A 20,624-nucleotide genomic window follows, 5' to 3' on the forward strand; every position below is an offset into this window, starting at 1 on the left:
CCTTAAATCTATAATAATTTCTACTGGCATCCTTCAAATAATGGAATTACTTTTATCTCATATTTTTGTGAAATGCGTGATGACGTTCAGAGATAAACACTATATTTTAAAATAGAAAAAGTTGAGGATAAGTGCTGCTCATTATGAATCATTTGTTATCTCTTGATTTACTCATCTTTTTTTAAGCTACACTGCTTAGTTGAGAATTCGAATAGGTGATTGGGAAAATAAAAGAAACCAAAAGAACAACTAAATAAAACTTTGGCTCTTTTATTTAGAAGCTCTTTCATGTATTCAACAACTTGATTAAAACATATCTCTTTAATTTGGGATACATTGATTTTTCATAAAATATAATTTTAACATGTGATTATCAATATTGCACAGTGATTAAAAGTTTGGGCTTTGGAATAAACAGAACTGGATTGAATATGACAGCTGCCACTCATTATCTGTATCATCTTGGACAGGTTATTTAATCTTTCTGAATTTCAGTTTCCTCGTCTGTAAATTGGGGTTAATGGTAGTAAATACCGTGTGTGTGTGTGTGTGTGTGTGTGTGTGCATGTAGATATGCATATGTGCATGTGTTCATGAGTAAAGATTAAGTTAACTAATACATTGAAGCACTCAGCACTCTACCTGACACAGTGAGAGCCCATGAAATGTAAACTATTATTACCTTTAATATAGTCCATTTTAACCATATGATTTGTATGACAGTTTGATTTTCTTCAGATCCTTCTGGGTTTAATGAACTAGGGACTGGAGCTAGACTGCATTAGATTTGGATACTGAACAAGTTATTTAACCTTTCTGTGCCTAGTTTTCACATTTGTAAAATGGGGTGATAATAGTACCTACTCATAGAGTTTGTTTTGTTTTTTGTTTTGAGAGAGGGTCTAGCTGTGTCGCCCAGGCTGGAGTGCAGTGGCGTGATCACAGCTCACTGCAGCCTCAAACTCGTGGGCTCAAGCAATCATCCCACTTTAGCCTCCCAAGTAGCTGGGACTACAGGCATGTGCCACCACACCAGGCTAATTTTTTATTTTTATTTTTGTAGAGATGGAGTCTCACTATGTTGTCCAGGCTGGTCTTGAACTCCTGGGCTCAAGCAATCCTCCCACCTTAGCCTCTCAAAGTGCTGGGATTACAGGTGTGAAACACTGCATCCGGTCGGGTTTTTATGACTATTAAATAAGTTAATATTCTTTTTTTAAAAAAAGTTAATATTCTTAAAGTAATTAGAACTTTGCCTGGCCCTTTCCAGTTCTTTCTGGTAATATTATTATGGCTGAAATCTGAAAGATTTTCAAACCATAGTTATAAGAAGGTAGAAAGCCTCCCATATAACTAAAGATCAGGTTTACTGATTATGGGATAGATTCAAATTATTACAAATAAGAAGGCTGCATGGCCCAAAGGTATATTTCAGACTTTGAAAAGGAGGAAGGACACTCCAATGTGAAAGCTAAAAAAGTTGAGCTCGAAGAAGTAGAGTGGAATAGTGATTACTAGAGGGTGGAAGGGTTGTGGGGGAGGGGCAATAGAGGTTGGTTAATTGATACAAAAGTATTCTAGCTAGATGGGAAGAATAAGTTCTAGTGTTCTATAGCACTTTGGGGTAACTATAGTTAATAATAATTTAGTGTGTATTTTCAAATAGCTAGAAGAGATAATTTTGAATGTTCCCAACACAAAGAAATGATGAATGTTTGAGGTGATGAATTTGCTTATTACCCTGATTTGATCCTTATACATTGTATACATGTATCAGATTATAACATGGTACCCCATAAATGTGTACACTTATTGTGTCAATTAAAAATAATAAACATAAATAAAATAAATTAAGAGGAGGAAGCATAGGAAGAAGACTATTGATAAAGGATGTGCATCTAAAATATTTATGAGGTGATTGTAAATGTGAATCTCTCTTTTAAATACATAATAGTAGTTAGCATTCTTTAATTCTGGTGGTGGCATTTTGGAAAAACATCTATAATTAGGAAAAACTTCCAAATTTAATATGGCTAGTGTACATTTCTTATATTTGGGTATGAATCAGTTCCTGAAGAATAACCTTTTCCTTTTAAGCTAATGGGCCCATGTGTTGCTTGATTACTGGGAATGAGAAGTCATACTTGATGAACAGGGATTAAGCTTTTTTAATTTTCAGGTTTTTGGGTGGAGGGGCAGAGTATGTTTTTTCAAAGTCTGTGTAACTTGAATTAAAACTCTGGATATTTTCAGATGTAGCCAGCAATTGTCTTCTTTCTTAAATGCTAACAGTGCATTAAATTATAGGCCTAGAAGCCAGAATTATTGCTTTTTTCTTTTTTTTTGTATAAGGTATACTCCAACATATGTGAGTTTTTTTACTTTGTTTTTTAATCTGAGCTGATGATAAAAGAAAGATTCTGTAAATTGGGATAAAAGGGATAAAACAAAGATCCTATAATTTGGGCCTGGCTTAAAAAATAAAAAATGATTTTTTTAGGGGAGATAATTAACATTATTTGGTTTGTGTCTTCAACTATATAAAAATTAAACATATGTATATCAGTTTCATTTAGTAATCACTGAGAAACAAATGAGCAGTGTGAGTAAGTGCTAAAGCATTTACTCTCATAATATTCCTATTATAGTGTAATAGGTGTTTTATTCCTATTTAAGAATTGTGACAGTTTTAACAGTGTCGATTGCATTCTATTAAGTTTTGACAAACGAATACTAGATAAAATATTTACCTAAGTAGATAAAATGATATTTAAAAATACATATAGTGAATGTTTCAAAAACCAGGAATATGTTTTGATAAAACAAAGTCTTAAGAGAAACACCAAAATATAACTTTCTTAGTTGGAGGAAGGGAGGATAGATGTACCAAACCCTGGTTTTGTGATTCCCCTTTCCACAAGGCTAGTCTTTCACTGACAACAAGTAGGATAGCAAAACATTTATGAAACTGGAGCCACAGAACAAACCTCGAGGTCTTTTCTAGTGTGTAGAATACTTTCCAGGTTTGTCAGGAACTTACAGAAAAGTAGTTGTACTGCCAACTTTCAGATTTCTAATTCTTATTCTTTATTTGAAAGGTCTCGTCTACAGAGGACTGGTCTTTCAATAGCAAGTTCTCACTTCATCGACAACATCACGAAGGTGGTAACAAACAAATGCTTTATCAGGCTGGACTTCATTTCAAACTCCCCCAAAGCACAGATCCATTACGCACATTTAAAAATACCATCTACCTTACTCAGGTAAGTCGTTTTCATTCTAGAGTTGAACAGGTTCCTGCAATTAATGTACGAGATTATGTAGATTTTGTAGGCCATATATGGTGAAAAATATTCAGATTTTCATTCTACTGGTTAAGGAATTTATTTTCTTCAAAGAACATATATGATGACACATAGGACATGAAATATTTCATTTTTGGCATTTGCCTCTCTTACAAAAACAGCTCACAAAATTCTGAAATAAATTGTGTATGAAAATATTCTCTACTTCAAGATTACTCTAAAGGTTTAGCAATTAAGACAGTGCCATTTTCCAAGGATAAAACAGAACAATGGAACACAATAGAGTCCAGAAACAGATTGCTGTATAATATGGACACCTGATTTGTGGCTGTGATGCCACCACAATTCAGTATGAGAACAATTGTTTTATCAATAAACAGTGCTGAATCACGTGGATACCTTTATGGGAAAAGAAATGAACTTGACTCCATATACAAATTAATTTGATTGTTGAGCATGGTGGCACACACCTGTAGTCCCAACTACTTGGGAGGCTGAGGTGGGAGGATTGATTGAGCCTAGGAGTTTGAGACCAGCCTGGGCAAAATATCAAGAACCCCATCTCTAAAAAGTAATAATAAATTTTAGAAACTTCATTTGATAGACTGAAGACTCAAATATGAAAGGTACTACAATAAAGCTTCAAGAAAACGTGGAATAGCTTCATGATTTTGGGATAGGTTAAGAGTTTTTATATAGAACATAAAAAGCACCAACTAGAAAAGAAAGTGTTGATAAATTATACTCCATTGAAACTATGGACACCATTAAGTATAAAAAACACCATTAAGAGAGAGAAAAGGCAAGCCACAAATTGGGGACCAATAGTTTTAATTCATATATTTGATAAAAAGATTTGTGTCCAGAATAAAGCAATTCTTATTGCTTTCTATAAAGCAATAAGAAAAAGCCAGACAATCTATTTAAAAATGGACAAAAATCTTGAACAGGTACTTCACCAAAGAAGATATCCAAAGGGTCAATAAATATATGAAAATTTGCCCAATCTTGTTTTAAATCAAGAACATGCAAATTAAAGCCATACCAGGATACCCCTACACACCCAGCAGAATGGCTAAAATTAAAAAGATTGACAATAACAAAATAACAACTGCTGGTGAGGAAGTGAGACAGCTGGAAATTTAGGCATTGTTAGTAGGAGTTTAAATTTGTTTAACCACTTTGGAAAATTTTATAGCAGTTTCTACCTAAGCTAAATGTTTGCTTCCCTTTTGAATCAGCATTTCTGCTCCTAGCTATGCACCTAAGAAAAATGAGTTAATAGTTACTATGTCCACCAATGGATATCTCAAATAATGTTCATAGCAGCATTATTCACAATAGCCCCAAAGTAGAAACAACCTAAATTTCCCTTAACAGGAGAATTTATAAACAAATTGTAGTATATTCATACAGTGGAATACTCCACAGCAATAAAAAAAGAATAAACTACTGATAATCAGCATCAGCTTGGATGAGTCTTACAGGTATTACATTGAGTAAAAGAAACCAGACATAAAAGGATACATAACTGTATTGATTTCTTTTATATTGAAATTTAAGTATATTATAGAAAAAAGTACAGATTAGAGAAAAAAAAAATCAAGATGATAGAGAGCAAAGTAGTATTAACTACTCTTGTGGAGGAGGGTGTGAGCAATGATTAGGAAGGAGTACAAGAGAACTTTCTGTTTTCTATCTTGACCTGAGTGGTAGTCACATAGATGTATGCATGTATCGAAAGATTTGTGAATGTTATGGCATGCACCTTGCTGGATTTTAAAAACAGTTCTATCAGGGTATGATGGACATATCATAAAATTCACCCATCTTAAGAGTACAGTTAAGTGATATTTATAGAGTGGTGCAACCATCACTATGGTCCAATTTTAGAATATTTCTGTCATTCTAAAAAGATCGCTTGTACCCGTTTACAGTCACTTCCCTTTCTCACCTCCAGCTGCAGGACAACATAAATCTATTTTCTGTCTCTACAGATTTTACTTTTCTCAACGTTTTATATAAATGGAATTATACAATACGTCATCTTTTGCATCTGGCTTCTTTGACCTAGCATAAAGTTTTTGAAGATCATCTATGTTATAGCGTGTAGTTCATGTCCTTTTTCTTGCCAAATACTATTCAGTTGTATGGTTATACACATTTTGCTTATCCATTCGTCAGGTTCATCTGTTGATGGACATTTGTTATATTGTATTCCAACTTTTGGCTATTATGAATAATGCTGTTAGGAATACTCATATACAAATCTTCATATGGATGTAGATTTCCTTTTCAAAGGGTAGAAATGTACGAATGGAATTGCTGAGTTATATAACAAATTTATGTTTATTTTTTTAAGAAACTGCCAAACTGAATTTTGGATAATGTTTTCATTTTACTTTTTTCATTCGCCTATTTTAGTTCATGAACCTGTGACCACACTTAAGACTCCATTAAAGTCACTGTTTATTTACCTGCTAGTTTTGCTATACTTGTTTAAAGTTCTTAGAGAGGAGGTAAAAGCCTAATCCCAATAATAAAGTTGATCTGAAGTAGACAGGAAATTTTTAAAAACATAATCACAGTTAAATTTTCCTATCAGTATCTAAAAATGTATGAATTCTAATCCAAACTCATGCTCACACCTTCATCAGTTTTCTCCTGTATGAAAACACAAACCCCATGATAGAAACTAAAGCAGAAAACTGTAAGCTGAAAGAATAATCTTTTTTAGAAGGTGATGAAATGATTAGGAGAATTTTAATGTTTCAGTCATAATCTTATATGTTAGGAAAGTTTTGCCAGGGTTATATGTAATTCATGAACTTACCAGAATACAAGGTTAAAGGCAATGTTGGTATCTGTCCCTTGATAAGTGTTGCACTTTATCTTTTAAGTTTTCCACAGATAATACTTTGTTAAAGTGTTCTGATATATAAAATAGGCTGATTATTATTTGTGTGTGTGTGTGTATAAGAGACTTTTCTGCTATTGTTTTTTATGCTGGATTTCCTCCTTCCAGCTGTTTATTACTCTAACTTTATTCTTTTCCTCAAAATTATATTCCAAGAACTGATAGAAATAATTTTTCTTTTCTGAACTTATCGGCATTCAAGGTCCATAGTTAGGAACTGGGCATGCAAGTGGAGTTATTTGTTGCCAGTTTTTGTTGGTGATGGTTTTGTCTGAGAATTTAGCACTAGTGTCCTCTCAGGCTTTGGCTCAGAATTGGACTTGTCCTCGTGTGGCTTGTTAGTGTCTACCTTGGCACTTTCCAACATACTAGATGCGATCTGTGATGAAAGAAATCAGGGTTATGTTTATTTTGTTTTGTTTTTAGTGTCAGATTTTCTTGACTGAAATACAAACAGAAAATGTTAGGGTTTTAGGGTTTTTCCTTGTTACTTTGACTTTAGAACAGTCCTCTTTACTCTGTGTATTAGAAATAAAACCCTTCTCTGTTCCATTTTCTATGTTCCTACTCCAACCCCTGTTCTTTTTCTCATTGTCTGTCATACTGTTCTGAAGAACAGAGTGCTTGCCTATGTACCACTTTTTAGACGGTTTATTAATTAAGGAATATTTGCAACTGTCAGCAAAGTCTTAGCTGAGAAAACTGTCCAGTAAATTTCTTCATGTTTGGATCCTTCCCTATCTTCTCTTTGTCTTATAGCCAAAAAGATATCCCTATGGGCTCCTGCCTCTTTAGTTCTCCTAGTATTCCAGGATAATCTTGCCTCACCTTTTACTCTCTCCCTTGCCCTGTTATATTGTATTCCCAATAGCCCATATACATGAGCACATCCTCTTTAGCTATGTTACACAGATCTCACTCTCTAGTTTGAGGACCAGCTATCTAAATGAACACATCTAAACTAACTTTTGAGTGTCTTACTCTACCAGCGTGGCCTCTTATTGGCCACTAAGAGAGCAGGCCAGGCCAAGGACATTAATTACCAAGCCCTTAGCTTACAGCCTTCTCTAGTGCTTTTGTTTATTCTTCGTGTGTCTATTGAATATCTAATGATGGCTTGGGGATGTCCTTGAGAAACTCATTTTCTTTAGGGGCCCATTTTATCTTCCCATGCTGTAAGTAACTTGATCATAAGAACTAGGACAAAAGGTAGGTGATGCTGTAGGCCCAGGTTTTGATGATACCTGCTGCCCTGGAATGGTTATTTGTTTGGTAAGTAGCACTGAGACACGATGGAGGATCCAGGCCATACTGAGCTTTTAAGATGAGAGTAGGGTGGGCAAAGGAGGGGAATGAAAGCGTGACCACTAACATTGTGTATTATATATTAGGAGTTTGTATAGGCATCGTGTAATTTAATAATCAAGCAAATATTTAGCATTCTTTGGGTATCTACTAAATGCCTGGTCCTGGGTCATGAACTGCTTTGTAAATCTTATCATTTAATTCTCACATTATCTCCAGACACCCATATCACTCTTTCCATTTTATACATGAGGAAACAGAGTCTCAGAAAAGTTAAATATTTTGCCTAAGGACTCAGGGCAATGATTGGAGTAGGGTTTCTGCTTTTTAAACTGTAATATTCTATCCCTTCACAGTTGCGATAATGGTGTTTGGTTAAATTGTTAACAGTAATTTTCAGCAATTAAGTAAAGTGGGCATCAGAAATTTGGCGCATTAAATAAAGACCTCATTAGAATGCTGGAGAAAACCAATGAAGCCAAAAGTTAGTTCTTTGAATAGATCAACAAAATTGACAAACCTTTAGCTAGACTGGCCCAGAAAAAAGAGAGGACACTTGAATTACTAAATCAGGAATGAAAGAGGAAATATTACTACTCACCTTACCAAAATAAATAAGGTGATAAGAGAATATATACACAATTATATGGCAACAAATCAGATAATTTAGATGAAATGAATGAATTCCTAGAGAAACAACCCATGAAAACTGAATCAAGAAGAAATAGAAAATCTTAATAGCCCTATAACAACTAAGGAGATTGAGTTAGTTAAAAAACAAAAACAAAACAAAACAAAAAACCTTCCCCTAAAAAGAAAAATCCAGGACCAGATGGCTTCACTAGTGAATTCTAAGAATGTTTAAAGAAGAATTAAAAGAAACCCCTCATTAACTCTCTAAAATAATTAGTAATAAGAGGAGGAAACACTTAACTCATTCTGTGAAGCCAACATTATCTTGATACCAAAACCAGACAAATATATCTCATGAAAAGCAACCTACAGACTCATATCATTTGTGAATGTAGACAGAAAAAAATCCTCAATAAAATGCTATCAATCCAAATCCAGCAGCATATACAAAGGATTATATATCATAACTATGTGGGAAATATCCCAGGAATGCAAGATTGATTTGACATATGAAAGTTAATCAGTGTAATAAACCATATTAGTAAAGAAAGAAAAAATACACATGATCATCTCAATAGATGAAGAAAAAGCATTTGACAAATCTTATACTGTTGAAAAAAAGATTTTAAAACTTACTTCAAAGCTATAGTAATCAGGACAGTGTGGTAATGACAAAAGACAAGGTATACATAATAGATTGATTCAATAAAATTGAGAATCCAGAAACGAATATACATTTATGGTCAACCGATTTTCTTTTTTTAAAAAAATTAATATTTCTTTATTTTAATTGATAAATTAAAAATATATATTTGTGGTATACAACATGATGTTTTAGTATATGTGTACATTATGGAATGGCTAATTCAAGCTATTAAACATATGCATTGCTTCACATACTTATCTTTTTTGTAGTGAGAACACTTAAAATCTACCATTAGCAATTTTCAAATATACAATACATTATTAATTATAGTTACCATGTTGTACAATAGATCTCTTGAACTTATTTCTCCTAGTTGAAATTTTGTATTCGTTGACCAGCATCTCCTTGGTACTTCCTCTTTCCCCCATCCAGCCCTTGGTAACCACCATTCTACTCTCTGCTTCTATGAGTTTAACTTTTTTCAATTCCACATATATGTGAGATCATGTAGTATTTGTTTTTCTGTGCCTGACTTATTTCACTTAACATAATGTCCTCCAGTTTCTTCCATGTTGTCACAATTGACAGGATTTCCTTTATTTTTAAGGCTGGATCGTATTCCATTGTGTATATGTATCACATTTTCTTTATCTACTCATCTGTTGATTTCATATCTTGGCTATTGTAAATAACACTGTAATGAACATGGGAGTGCAGATACCTCCTAAACATACTGATTTCATTTCCTTTGGATAGATACACAGTAGTGGGATTGCTGGATCATATAGTAGTTCTATTTTTAATAGCTTGGGGAGCCTCTATACTGTTTTGCATAATGGCTGTACTAATTTACATTCCAAATGCTAAAAAGAATAAAATGGGAGGAAGAATCATGTTTTCAACAAGTGGTGCTGGAACAATTGGATATCCACATGCAGAAGAATAAATTCAGACCACTACCTCATACCATATACAAAAATTAACTCAAAATGGATCAAAGATCTATATGTAATAGCTAAAACTATAAAACTCTTAGAAGGAAACATAGGTATAAATTTTATGGCTTTTGGTTAGGCAACAGTTTCTTAAATTTGCCATCAAAGAAATTAACCAAAGAAAAAATAGGCAAATTATACGTCATCAAAAACAGAAAACAAAAAAACCTTTTATATGGCAAAAGACACTATCGAGAAAATGAAAGGATAGTCCCCAGAATGAAAGAAAAAATTTACAAACCATATGTCTGATAGGGATCTAGCATCCAGAATATATAAAGAACTCTTAGAACTCAATAGTGAAAAAGACAACCCAATTAAAAAATTGGTAAAGGCTTTGAATAAACACTTCTTTAAAGAAAATGACCAGTAAACACATCGAAAGATGCTCAACATCATCCATTATTAGAGAAATGCAAATCAAAACCACAGTGAGATACCAGTTATATCCAGTACAGTATCTACAATTTTTTAAAAAAGGAAAATAATGAGTTTTGGCAAGGATGTGGAGAAATTGAAACCATCGTATGTTGCTGGTGGGAATGTAAAATAGTTCAGCTGCTGTGGTAAACAGTTTGTTAATTCCTTAAAAAGTTAGACATAGAGTTTGCCATATGACCCAGCAATTTTACTCTTAGATATATATACTCAAGAAAATTGAAAGCATATGTTCACGCAAAAACCTGTTCACAGATTCATAGCAGCATTGTTCATAGTAGCCAAAAAGTGGAAATAATCTAATCTTTCAGCTGATGAATAGACAAGCAAAATGTAGCATATCCATACAATAAAATATTATTCAGAAATAAAAAGGAAGCCAGTCACAAAAGCCACATATTTTATCATTCCATTTATGTGAAATGTCCAGAATAGGCAAATCCCAGAACAGAGGAAGTAGATTAAGTGGTTTCCAGAAGCTGGGGAGAGGGGAGAATGGGGAGTGACTGCTTCCCAGTATGGTGTTTCTTTTTGGGGTGATGAAAATATTCTGGAATTAGATAGTGGAAAGAGTTGTGCAACCTTATGACTGTGCTAAAAACCAATGAATTATAACCTCTAAAATGATGAATTTTATGGTATGTGAATTATATCTTGGTTTTAAAAACAGCTTTATTGAAAGATTCTTAGTGTTGGGATAATTTTAGTAAATAAAGTATATAGATATTGAGGGAACTTAGTCACATGGATACTCAAAGTCCCAGGGGTTGGGGTGTGTTTCTGGAAAATGTAGTCCAGCTTCAAGTCCGTCACTCTGGAGGAAAGGGATATTGGTTTTGGAAGACAGCTAGCAACCACCAGTGGCAGTGCTGGAACTGGAACTTAGGTCTTCGTATCTTGATCCAATTTCTTTTCACCATATCATCTGTCTCTCATAGGAGACTCATTTCATAAGTGTAATCAAGCAAGCTGCTGAGAATAGGCATTTTTTTCTTTTTTTTTTGAGACAGAGTCTCGCTCTGTTGCCCAGGCTGGAGTGCAGTGGCTTGATCTCGGCTCACTGCAACCTCTGCCTCCCGAGTTCAAGCCATTCTCCTGCCTCAGCCTCCTGAGTAGCTGGGACTACAGGCACGTGCCACCACATCCGGTTAATTTTTTGTATTTTTAGTAGAGACGGAGTTTCACTGTGTTAGCCAGGATGGTCTCCATCTCCTGACCTCGTGATTCACCCACCCCGGCCTCCCAAAGTGCTGGGATTAGAGGCGTGAGCTATCGCACCCAGCCAAATAGGCATATTTTTAAAACTAAAATACATTTGTCTGCTAACAGTGGACTGAGTAACCTAGAAAATGACTAAGCATTTATCCCTCTTATGTGTAAAGATTGCCCTTTTTAAGAAAGGATGCATGGATGTGTAAATATAGATACAGTTTTTAAAGGGGAAGGAGAAGTTCTAGAGATTTTTCCAGGGAACTAGGATTGTACAACACCCCTTTAAGAAGTTTAGTGGGCAATAGCCTTCTGCATTTTTATGAATAAAGGTGTCTTTCATTAGCTTTGACTGGTACCCACTGGTTTGGATAGATTCAGGTCCATGTTATTAGCATGGTACCATCTGTGTGTGGAGTGTACTGCACTGTGCCAGAGCCTGGAGCACACAAGAGTCTTGGTTATGCTCTTTCATGCTAATTTCCTGTAAGAGAGGCTACTAGATAGATCCACTTTGTGCTCTTTTCATTGCTAGTGAGGGTTAGGAATCCTACTTGCATTTAAAATTTTTTCAAATTTTGAAAATTCTAAGGGACTAATAAGTTTTACCTATTAAACCAGGAAAAAATAAATTATAGTGAGGAGATTAATGTTAGAATGGATATATAGAAATAAATATATCTTGCAGATAATGCTGAAAATTGATATAGTTTAGAGACTGAAAACTCAAATGTTTATAGGGGCCATGGTCATTTTGAGGTGGCACCAATGCTGCTTGCTTTGTGAGATTCTTGCTTTAGAACTCTTTTTCCAGCTACTGTTGCTGTGGTACTAGTGGTCTGGTTCCTGAATGAGAAGACATTGCTTTGTCTGCTCATAGCTAAAACCATCTCTTGCCTAAATGGTCTACCTAAATCCACTCTAGCCCCCTTGCAATCCCTTCCTCCTTCAGTAGTCTCAGTCATCTTTTGGAAATGTAAATCTGCTCACATCACCCTTTAGTTTAAAAGCCTTTCGTGACCTCCATTTGCCTTTAGGATGCACACCAACACCTTCAACATGTGGCCTTCGAAGATCTGGCCCCTGCAATTCTCACCAGCTTCTCTTCCATTGCTCCCGGCTTCCTGTGCTCAGGCCTTCTTGGCCTTCCTTCAGTTCTTAGCTGACCTGGCATCCTCCTCCAATGGCATATTGTCCTCTCTGGAAGGTTCTGCCCTCTGTCTTTTTCCCATTCCTCTTCTTTTAGGCCAATCCTCACTCTACAGCTCTGCCCAATTGCCACACCATATGAGCTCGTAACATTGCATACCTCTTCTACTTAGCATTGGTACTGTTTAATGATTACATGTCTTTCTGCGATTCTTTGATGAAGGACTGTCTTCTACACAAGCTGATAAGCTCCATATGGTGGGCTGTATCATTTTTTTCTGGGAGGGGTGCCACCATTCTCAGTAGGTAACATATCCTGCAGGTTCTTATTAAATATTTATTGCCTGACCACAATTTCTTCTTGCTTCCGTTCTGGAATTTTTTTTTTTTTTTTGAGACGGAGTCTCGCTCTGTCACCCAGGCTGGAGTGCAGTGACACAATCTCGGCTCACTGCAAGCTCCGCCTCCCGGGTTCACGCCATTCTCCTGCCTCAGCCTCTCCGAGTAGCTGGGACCACAGGCGCCCGCCACCACGCCCGGCTAATTTTTGTATTTTTAGTAGAGACGGGGTTTCACCATGGTCTCGATCACCTGACCTCGTGATCCTCCCGCCTCGGCCTCCCAAAGTGCTGGGATTACAAGCATGAGCCACCGCGCCCGGCCCCGTTCTGGAATTTGATGGCTGTGACTCGTGTAAGTCATAACCTCATCTATGACTTCCTCACTAGTCAGCCTTCCTCTATCTAAAGGTTCTACCTTTATCTGAGCTTTTTTGCTTTTATGGGAAAGTGTCTCAGCTTAGTCTTTTGGTGGCCATATGCACCATTCTTTTTCTTCCTCTGTGAAAACCCCAGCCCTACTCTAAGGCCTTCTTGTTCTCTGAAATCCTTACTGCTCTGACCATCTTTGGGTTCTCCTCAGTGGCCCATTCATGAGCCCCTCCTCAGCACAACTCCAGGCTAAGAGCATGTGATTCATATGTGTCGGTAACAGCAGCGATAAAAGAGACTGATTTTTCCATGATGGTGTCAGTAATCAAGGATCCTGTGTGAAGTTCTTTAGTGTCTCTTAAACAAGAACTAAATTCATTTGTCTCATTGCTGCAATTTACCATCTGTTCTGCTACAACGAAGGAATTGCATTCATGAGAAATCTTACATTACCAAAAATCATGACATCAAAACAATTGTTTGACTAGAAAAAATAATTAGGGATTGGATAATATCAGACTCATAATAACAATGTTATTTTTCTTATAGAATTTTTTCTAGTAAAAGTTTTTCTTAAAAAATAGCTATGAAGGTATTAGCAAAATTTATCGATGAAAATAATCCAGTTTTGGACTATATATAGCATTTGCTCTGGAATAGTAGTCTTTGTTTTTCTTTATGGCCTACACTCTCATTAGCAGAGAACCTTTTACACCATCCTATTTCCATTGTCACCATAATGAAACATCAAGTCTACCAGACAAACCCACTGTTATAGACAACAGCTTCTCTCATGCTAAGGGGCTAGTTACAGATCTAGTATAATGTATTCCTAATACTAATTAAATTCCCTAATTTATCCAAATTGCTCCAAAAAAAAAACTCCAAAACAAAACTAAACCCTGTATTTTTCTCAGATCTAGGCAGTCTACATCAAACAATAACACCTGTGTATGAATGTTTTCCTGAATCAGGTGATGCAGGCCCAGTGTGTCAAAACAGAAACTGAATTCTACCGCCGCAGTCGCAGCGAGATAGTGGATCAGCAAGGGCACACGATGGGGGCACTTTATTGGCAGTTGAATGACATCTGGCAAGCTCCTTCCTGGGCTTCTCTTGGTAAGTGTTTCAGCGTTCTTTGTGTGAGTGAGAGAAAGCAACACTGTGGGACTGAGAAAGCACAGAGCTGGAGGGGTCAGATTAGCCCAGGCAGAACTATGACCAAAAGAGGTCATTCTTTAAAAAGCCCACCTAGGAACTACAGCCACCCAACTCACCTTAGTAGCCTTTCCATGAGCCTTAGGGTCAACCTAATTATGAGTTCTGTGCTGTGCAAAGTTGCAACAGCAGGCTAAACATGGGATAGATTCCTATACAAAAGTCTCAGCCATGTGTCTTGTTATTACTGCATAGAATTTTGAATTTGTTTAAGAGGACATTCCGGGGCTAAAGAAGCATGAACTTAAGCATCCCTTCTTCTGTGTTGGAGAATTCAATCAGGTAGAAGTTCGGCCCGGTTATATGTTAAAGTTTCCCGTTCTCTGATTCACCTTTAAGGACAAATAAAGATGTCCTTTAAGGACATAATGAAGATGTCTCTTAAGGCCGTCTTTATTATACCCTATTTAGCTCTTGAGGAAAAGCTAGCAGAGGCAGAGTCCCGAATGGGAAAGGTGACCAGTTGAAACAGTTCAACTAGCAACAGGTGAGATGACTGGCATAGAACCTGCAGTTTGAATTATCCCATCTATTCTGGTACATTAAAAAAAAAATTAAGGAATAATAGTGAGTCTTTGCCCTTCACTAGAGGTGACTTGAAACAAAGTTCAGTTAATAATGTAAAGAGTAGTTTGGGGTGAAAAATGAGGCAAGGCCACAAAGTAGAAAGGTTGGGTTAGGTTCTTTTGTTTTTTTTTTGAGACAGTCTTGTTTTGTCACCCACGCTAGAGTGCAGGGGTGAGGCTCTTAAACTGGCTGTGAATGCAGATCAAAAGAAATTCATTCCAAACATGTTTTCATTAGTGCCAGATGGATGACTCTTACAGAGAATTGGATTTCTAATCGAGTTTCTCTGACCAAACTCTTTTATCAGCACCAACCAGATAAGAGAGCATTGAATGAGAATCAGGGGTAGAACTGGGGGAAAATCCTTCTGGGATGCTGGAAAGGTAGACAAAGAGATACTGTTCAGAGACTCTTGGATACTGATCCTGCTTTCTGTCTGTGGATGAGGTTGTGGACTTCTGAAACTGAGTTCGATTTAAGAAATGGGAGAGCCCAATTTTTGTAAATATTCCTTTAAGTGATTCCATGTAGATTATTCCTGAGTTCCTCAGGAAGAGTAGGTCTGTGGGAAAAAAAAAAAACGCTCAAACTCGAAGTGCTTTTTTGTTTTGTTTTGTTTTTTTGTTGAGATGGTCTCACTCTGTTGCTCAGGCTGGAGAGCAGTGGTGCAATCATGGCTCACTGTAGCCTCCACCCCACAGGCTCAAGCCTTCCTCCCACCTCAACTTCCTGAGTACGTGGGTCTATAGCTGCACACCACCATGCCTGGCTCATTTTTGTATTTTTTTTCTGGAGACAGGGTTTTGCCATGTTGCCCAGGCTGGTCTTGAGCACCTGGTCTGAAGCAGTCTACCCTCCTCAGCTTCCCAAAGTGTTGGGATTACAGGCGTGAGCCACTGCACCTGGCCTAAAAGTGCTTTGTTAATTCCCTCACTCCACAACAACAATCCACACAGAAGACTTCTGTGACCAAATATATGGGAAACTTCCCCCACATACCAAGCAAGCAATCACTTCTGCAGTGGACACCATGCGAGTGCCCTCCAATTTAAGTCTGACACTATCTACCTGCAGATTGCATCAGATTCCATAGGTTGAGAACTCAATTCCACAAAGCTGCCTTCCCCCTTTAGACAGCAGTCGTAAGTCTGGGCCTCTAGAACTTCTGACTGACCAGCTTCAAGCTGGGGTTCCCATGACCCCCTCTTTGGGTTTAATTTGCTGGAGTGGCTCACAGAACTTAAGGAAACATTCTGACTGGTATATTACAAAGGATGTTTTAAAAGACACAAATAAACAGCCGTATGAAGAGATATATGGGGTGAAGTCTGGAAGGGTCGTGAGTGCAGGAACTTTATCCCTGTGAGGCTGGGGTGTGCCACCCTCCAGGCTTATGGATGAGTACTTGTTCCTCTTTCTGTCAGCCTTCACGTGGTCAGCTATGTGGAAGTTCTTTGAACTCTGTTCTCTTGGGCGTTATAGGGAGACTTCATTGGATAGCCATGATTGATAACCATGTAGAAATGTGATTGGACAAAGTGGGTATGATCTAATACCATTAGACTGAGCAGGGAAACACAGCAAGGCCTGTCCATTCAGCTTCTTGGCTTCTCTGTGAAGCATTTCCTCCTCCAGGGTATGAGGCAGGACACCTTCTGAATGAGTGTCTTATGACCCACAATCAGATTAGAGTCCTGCCTGGGGCTGGTGAAAGGAGGGAAGGAGATCAGAGAGATAGATTCTGTTTTCTGAGGCCTGCTTTTGAGTCCTAAAGCATCTCAACATTATAACAAGAGTCTGTAACAAGGGCTATGGTAGTTGTGAGCTAGGAACCTGTATTAGTCTCTTCTCATGCTGCTGATAAAGACATGCCTGAGACTGGTAATTTGTAAAGAAAAGGAGGTTTAATGGACTCACAGTTCTACATGGCTGGGAAGACCTCACTATCATGGCAGAAGACGAAGGAAGAGCAAAGGGACTTCTTACATGGCAGTGGGTAAGAGAGGACTTATGCAGGGAAACTCCTTTATAAAACCATCAGATCTTGTGAGACTTATTCACTATCACAAGAACAGCATAGGAAAGACCTGCCCCCACTGTTCAGTTACCTCCTACCAGGTCCCTCCTACAACACATGGGAATTGTGGGAGCTACAATTCAAGATGAGATTTGGGTAGGGACACAGCCAAACCATATCTAACTGTAGAAGAAAATTATATATATTTAATAATATGACAGTAGGAAAACCCAAGTACCAGAGCTTGGCTGTTTTCTAAACCCTGGCAGGATCCTGCCTGCCTGAGGAGGATCACCAGCTCCTTGTATTTATTAGACAAAAAGGTTATCTGGGAGAAGCTGTGACAAGTTTTCTATATCTGCTTCTGCTCCGGGGGCCTCACAGCCCCATGTTGATTGGCTCAATAAATCCACTGCTTATAGTGCATGCAGTAAGGGAGGTATTTGTTATCCCTTATCACCCTAAGTGGTTATACATTAAAGCAATCAATAGCTACCTAGAATCTGTAAGTTATTATATACAGTCATGCACCATATAACATTTCAGTCAACAACACAGTTCATATATGATGGTGGTCCCATAAGATTATAATACTGTATTTTCACTGTCCCATTTCTATGATTAGAATTACCTACAGTATTCAGCACAGCAATATGCTGTACAGGTTAGTAGCCTGGAGCAACAGGCTATACCATATAGTCTAGGTGTGTAGTAGGCTATACCATCTTGGTTTGTTTAAGTACACTCTATGATCACACAATGATGAAATTGCCTAACAGCATGGTTTGTTAATGCCTGCCCTGGTTCGTTAATGCCTGCCCAGATGTTGTGAGGGTGACACGACATAATGTCCAGAGTGCTCAGAGTGCTTCACAAACATGGGTACCCTCCACTGTTGACTCTCCCTCACATGCTCACTCCCTTAGAACCCCGATGAGCCACACACAGCTGGGCCATTGGACAACACCTCTCTGACTACTTGACCTTGCCGTCTCCTGACACTCTTGATTATTTTCAGAGTACGGAGGAAAGTGGAAAATGCTTCATTACTTTGCTCAGAATTTCTTTGCTCCACTGTTGCCAGTAGGCTTTGAGAATGAAAACACGTTCTATATCTATGGTGTGTCAGATCTTCATTCGGATTATTCGATGACACTCACTGTAAGTTACTTGGATGGTTTTCTAAGATCGAAGGAGACTTTTAGATGATTTCTTTAGTTGTTTGGTTACATTCTTTTGGGAAAATAAAAGAGAAATTAATTTAGAGTCAGAATACATATATTCAGGCTACAACCCTGCCATTTATGATGTGACCATAAGCAAAACTCTTCACATCTTGTTGATTCAATTTCTTCCTCAGTAAAATGATACCAGGCTCTCTTCTTACAGGATTTCTATGAGTAGCAAATAAAATAACTAGATGAAAGCAAATCACATATGCTGTAAAGTGTCCCTTAAATGCAAGGTTATTTATAATTATGAGAGGCTGGAAATAGTCCAAACTTTATAAAAAGAAATGGTTAAAAATGGCATGTTATAGTGAAAATCAGTAAAACTATTCAGAATGGGCATGTGGAAAGCAAATTTGTTTTAAAAAACAAATTTAAGTAAAAAGAAAGGCTAGAAACTCAAAGTCTTAGGTGGCTATAGTTTGGAGGACACTAAAAACACTGAAAATAGGTCACATTTACAGAAAAATTACAACGCACCAGGTACTGTGCCTTCCGTGGATTATTTTTTAAGTTCTCACAACAGCCTGTGACATTACTGCTATTATTGTCATTCTACATATGAAGAAATGAAGACTGAGAAGTTAACTTAGTCACATAGCTAGTATTTTGCAGGACTGAGATTAAAACTCAGGTTTCATAGTCTCTTAACCATTTCTGCTAACCTGACTTTCAGCAATTACTACTATTGTTCCTTAAAAACATAGCAACCAAGAATGCCTGTTTTTATTCTGTTTTATTTCTCCCCAGGTGAGAGTCCATACGTGGAGCTCCCTGGAGCCCATGTGCTCTCGTGTGACTGAACATTTTGTGATGAAAGCAGGAGAGGCTGTCCGCCTTTATGAGGAGCCAGTGTCTGAATTGCTGAGGAGATGTGGGAATTGCACACGGGAAAGCTGTGTCGTTTCCTTTCACCTTTCAGCTGACCATGAACTCCTGAGCCCAACCAACTACCACTTCCTGTCCTCACTGAAGGAGGCCGTGGGGCTGTGCAAGGCGCAGATCACTGTAAGCACAGGTCATGGCGGAGGGCAGGGGACTGTGGCCTTTTGGGGTTCTCCTGCTCTTGGGCCAGCTCCTTGCATCCTGAGATTTGCATGTGTCCCCCTTGGTGCTGAGTTTACCTGAGGCCTGGAGGAAGATTGGCCTCTTCCCACTAAAAGCAAACACCAGATGATTTCTATTTCGAATCCAGGATTTGTCAGAGTTGCTGCTGACCACCACTCGTTTCTCCCATCACGCCTCCTTAGTGGGCAGGTGCAGTGATGGGAGAGAAGGCTCGAGTCATCACCACTGCCTGCGTGTCCACTAGGTTCCGGGCTGTGTTCTAGGTGCTTCACTGCATAGTCTCTGAGTTTCACCACAGCTCCAGGCATTATCATCTGCATTTTATAAGTTTGGAAGCCAGTTTAGGAGGTTAAATGATGAGCTCAAGGTCCTGTAGCTGGGAAGCATTGGAGCCCAGCTGACGCAGTCTAATTTTAAGTAGAGTCTATTAATATTCACTCTAGTCTCTTTGATTTATTGCTTCAAAGTAGCTCAATCACCAAATCTTTTTATAATTGCCAAGATATAAAAATGGGATGATCAGGATGTGTTGTTATAAAAATTGTGCAGCTGGAGAATTTGGAATTTGTCTAGTAGGTTGAAAACCTTTCCTTCCTTCTCCCCTACACATAGCAGTTGGAAATATATGTACATATATATGTTTTTAATTTTGTTATCTTCTGGACACTCAGGAAATATCTTTCTAGAAAGTTACATTCTCTGTTTTTAGAAAATTTTAAATTTATTTTACACTTTTACTTCATAGAAAGGGATTTTCTACATTTAATTTAGAAATAATCATATAAAAACACCTAATTCTTGTGTTTTATTTGAAAGAGGCCTAACGATTGAAAACATACCTTCTTTCTATAGTCACATAATAAAATCCAAGTTATCTGCAACAACTAATAGAGAACAGAAGAAAATGACAGTCTTACATGTATTTTTTTCCAAAAAAGAAAAAAAAACACTATGTACTGGATGAATTTGCAGTCTCTAAACTTATGATTTTGAAAACAAATTTTTTTTCTTTCCTGAGTTGGGCCTTCATTACCTTGAGGTGGGTAATTGGGGTGGGAGAAAAGCAGGGTTCTTTCTTTATTCTGCCTCATTTTGATTTCAGTGAGACTTGTCCTTCTTAAAGAGATAAAATGATAGTAATAATAATGTTGGTTAACATTTAATTCGGGGTTAATATAGACTAAGTATTTGGCTTCTTTTCTCAAGAGAGATGTCAGA

General features: G+C 37.4%; 1 protein-coding gene across 6 annotated transcripts in view; it reads left to right on the top strand.

The window, feature by feature from the left end:
- Window positions 1–20,624, top strand: part of MANBA (mannosidase beta) — a 113,912-nt gene that overhangs the window by 91,279 nt on the left and 2,009 nt on the right. For all 6 annotated transcript variants that reach the window (XM_055296891.2, XM_063611146.1, XM_055296893.2 and 3 more), the window contains 4 exons: window positions 3,099–3,263; window positions 14,282–14,426; window positions 18,128–18,270; window positions 19,089–19,346. In XM_055296891.2, the coding sequence (XP_055152866.2) occupies window positions 3,099–3,263; window positions 14,282–14,426; window positions 18,128–18,270; window positions 19,089–19,346 (711 nt within the window). The remainder of the gene's footprint in view (window positions 1–3,098; window positions 3,264–14,281; window positions 14,427–18,127; window positions 18,271–19,088; window positions 19,347–20,624) is intronic.

Source organism: Symphalangus syndactylus, chromosome 10 (assembly GCF_028878055.3).
Source record: "Symphalangus syndactylus isolate Jambi chromosome 10, NHGRI_mSymSyn1-v2.1_pri, whole genome shotgun sequence".
In the NCBI taxonomy this organism is placed as follows: Eukaryota; Metazoa; Chordata; class Mammalia; order Primates; family Hylobatidae; genus Symphalangus; species Symphalangus syndactylus.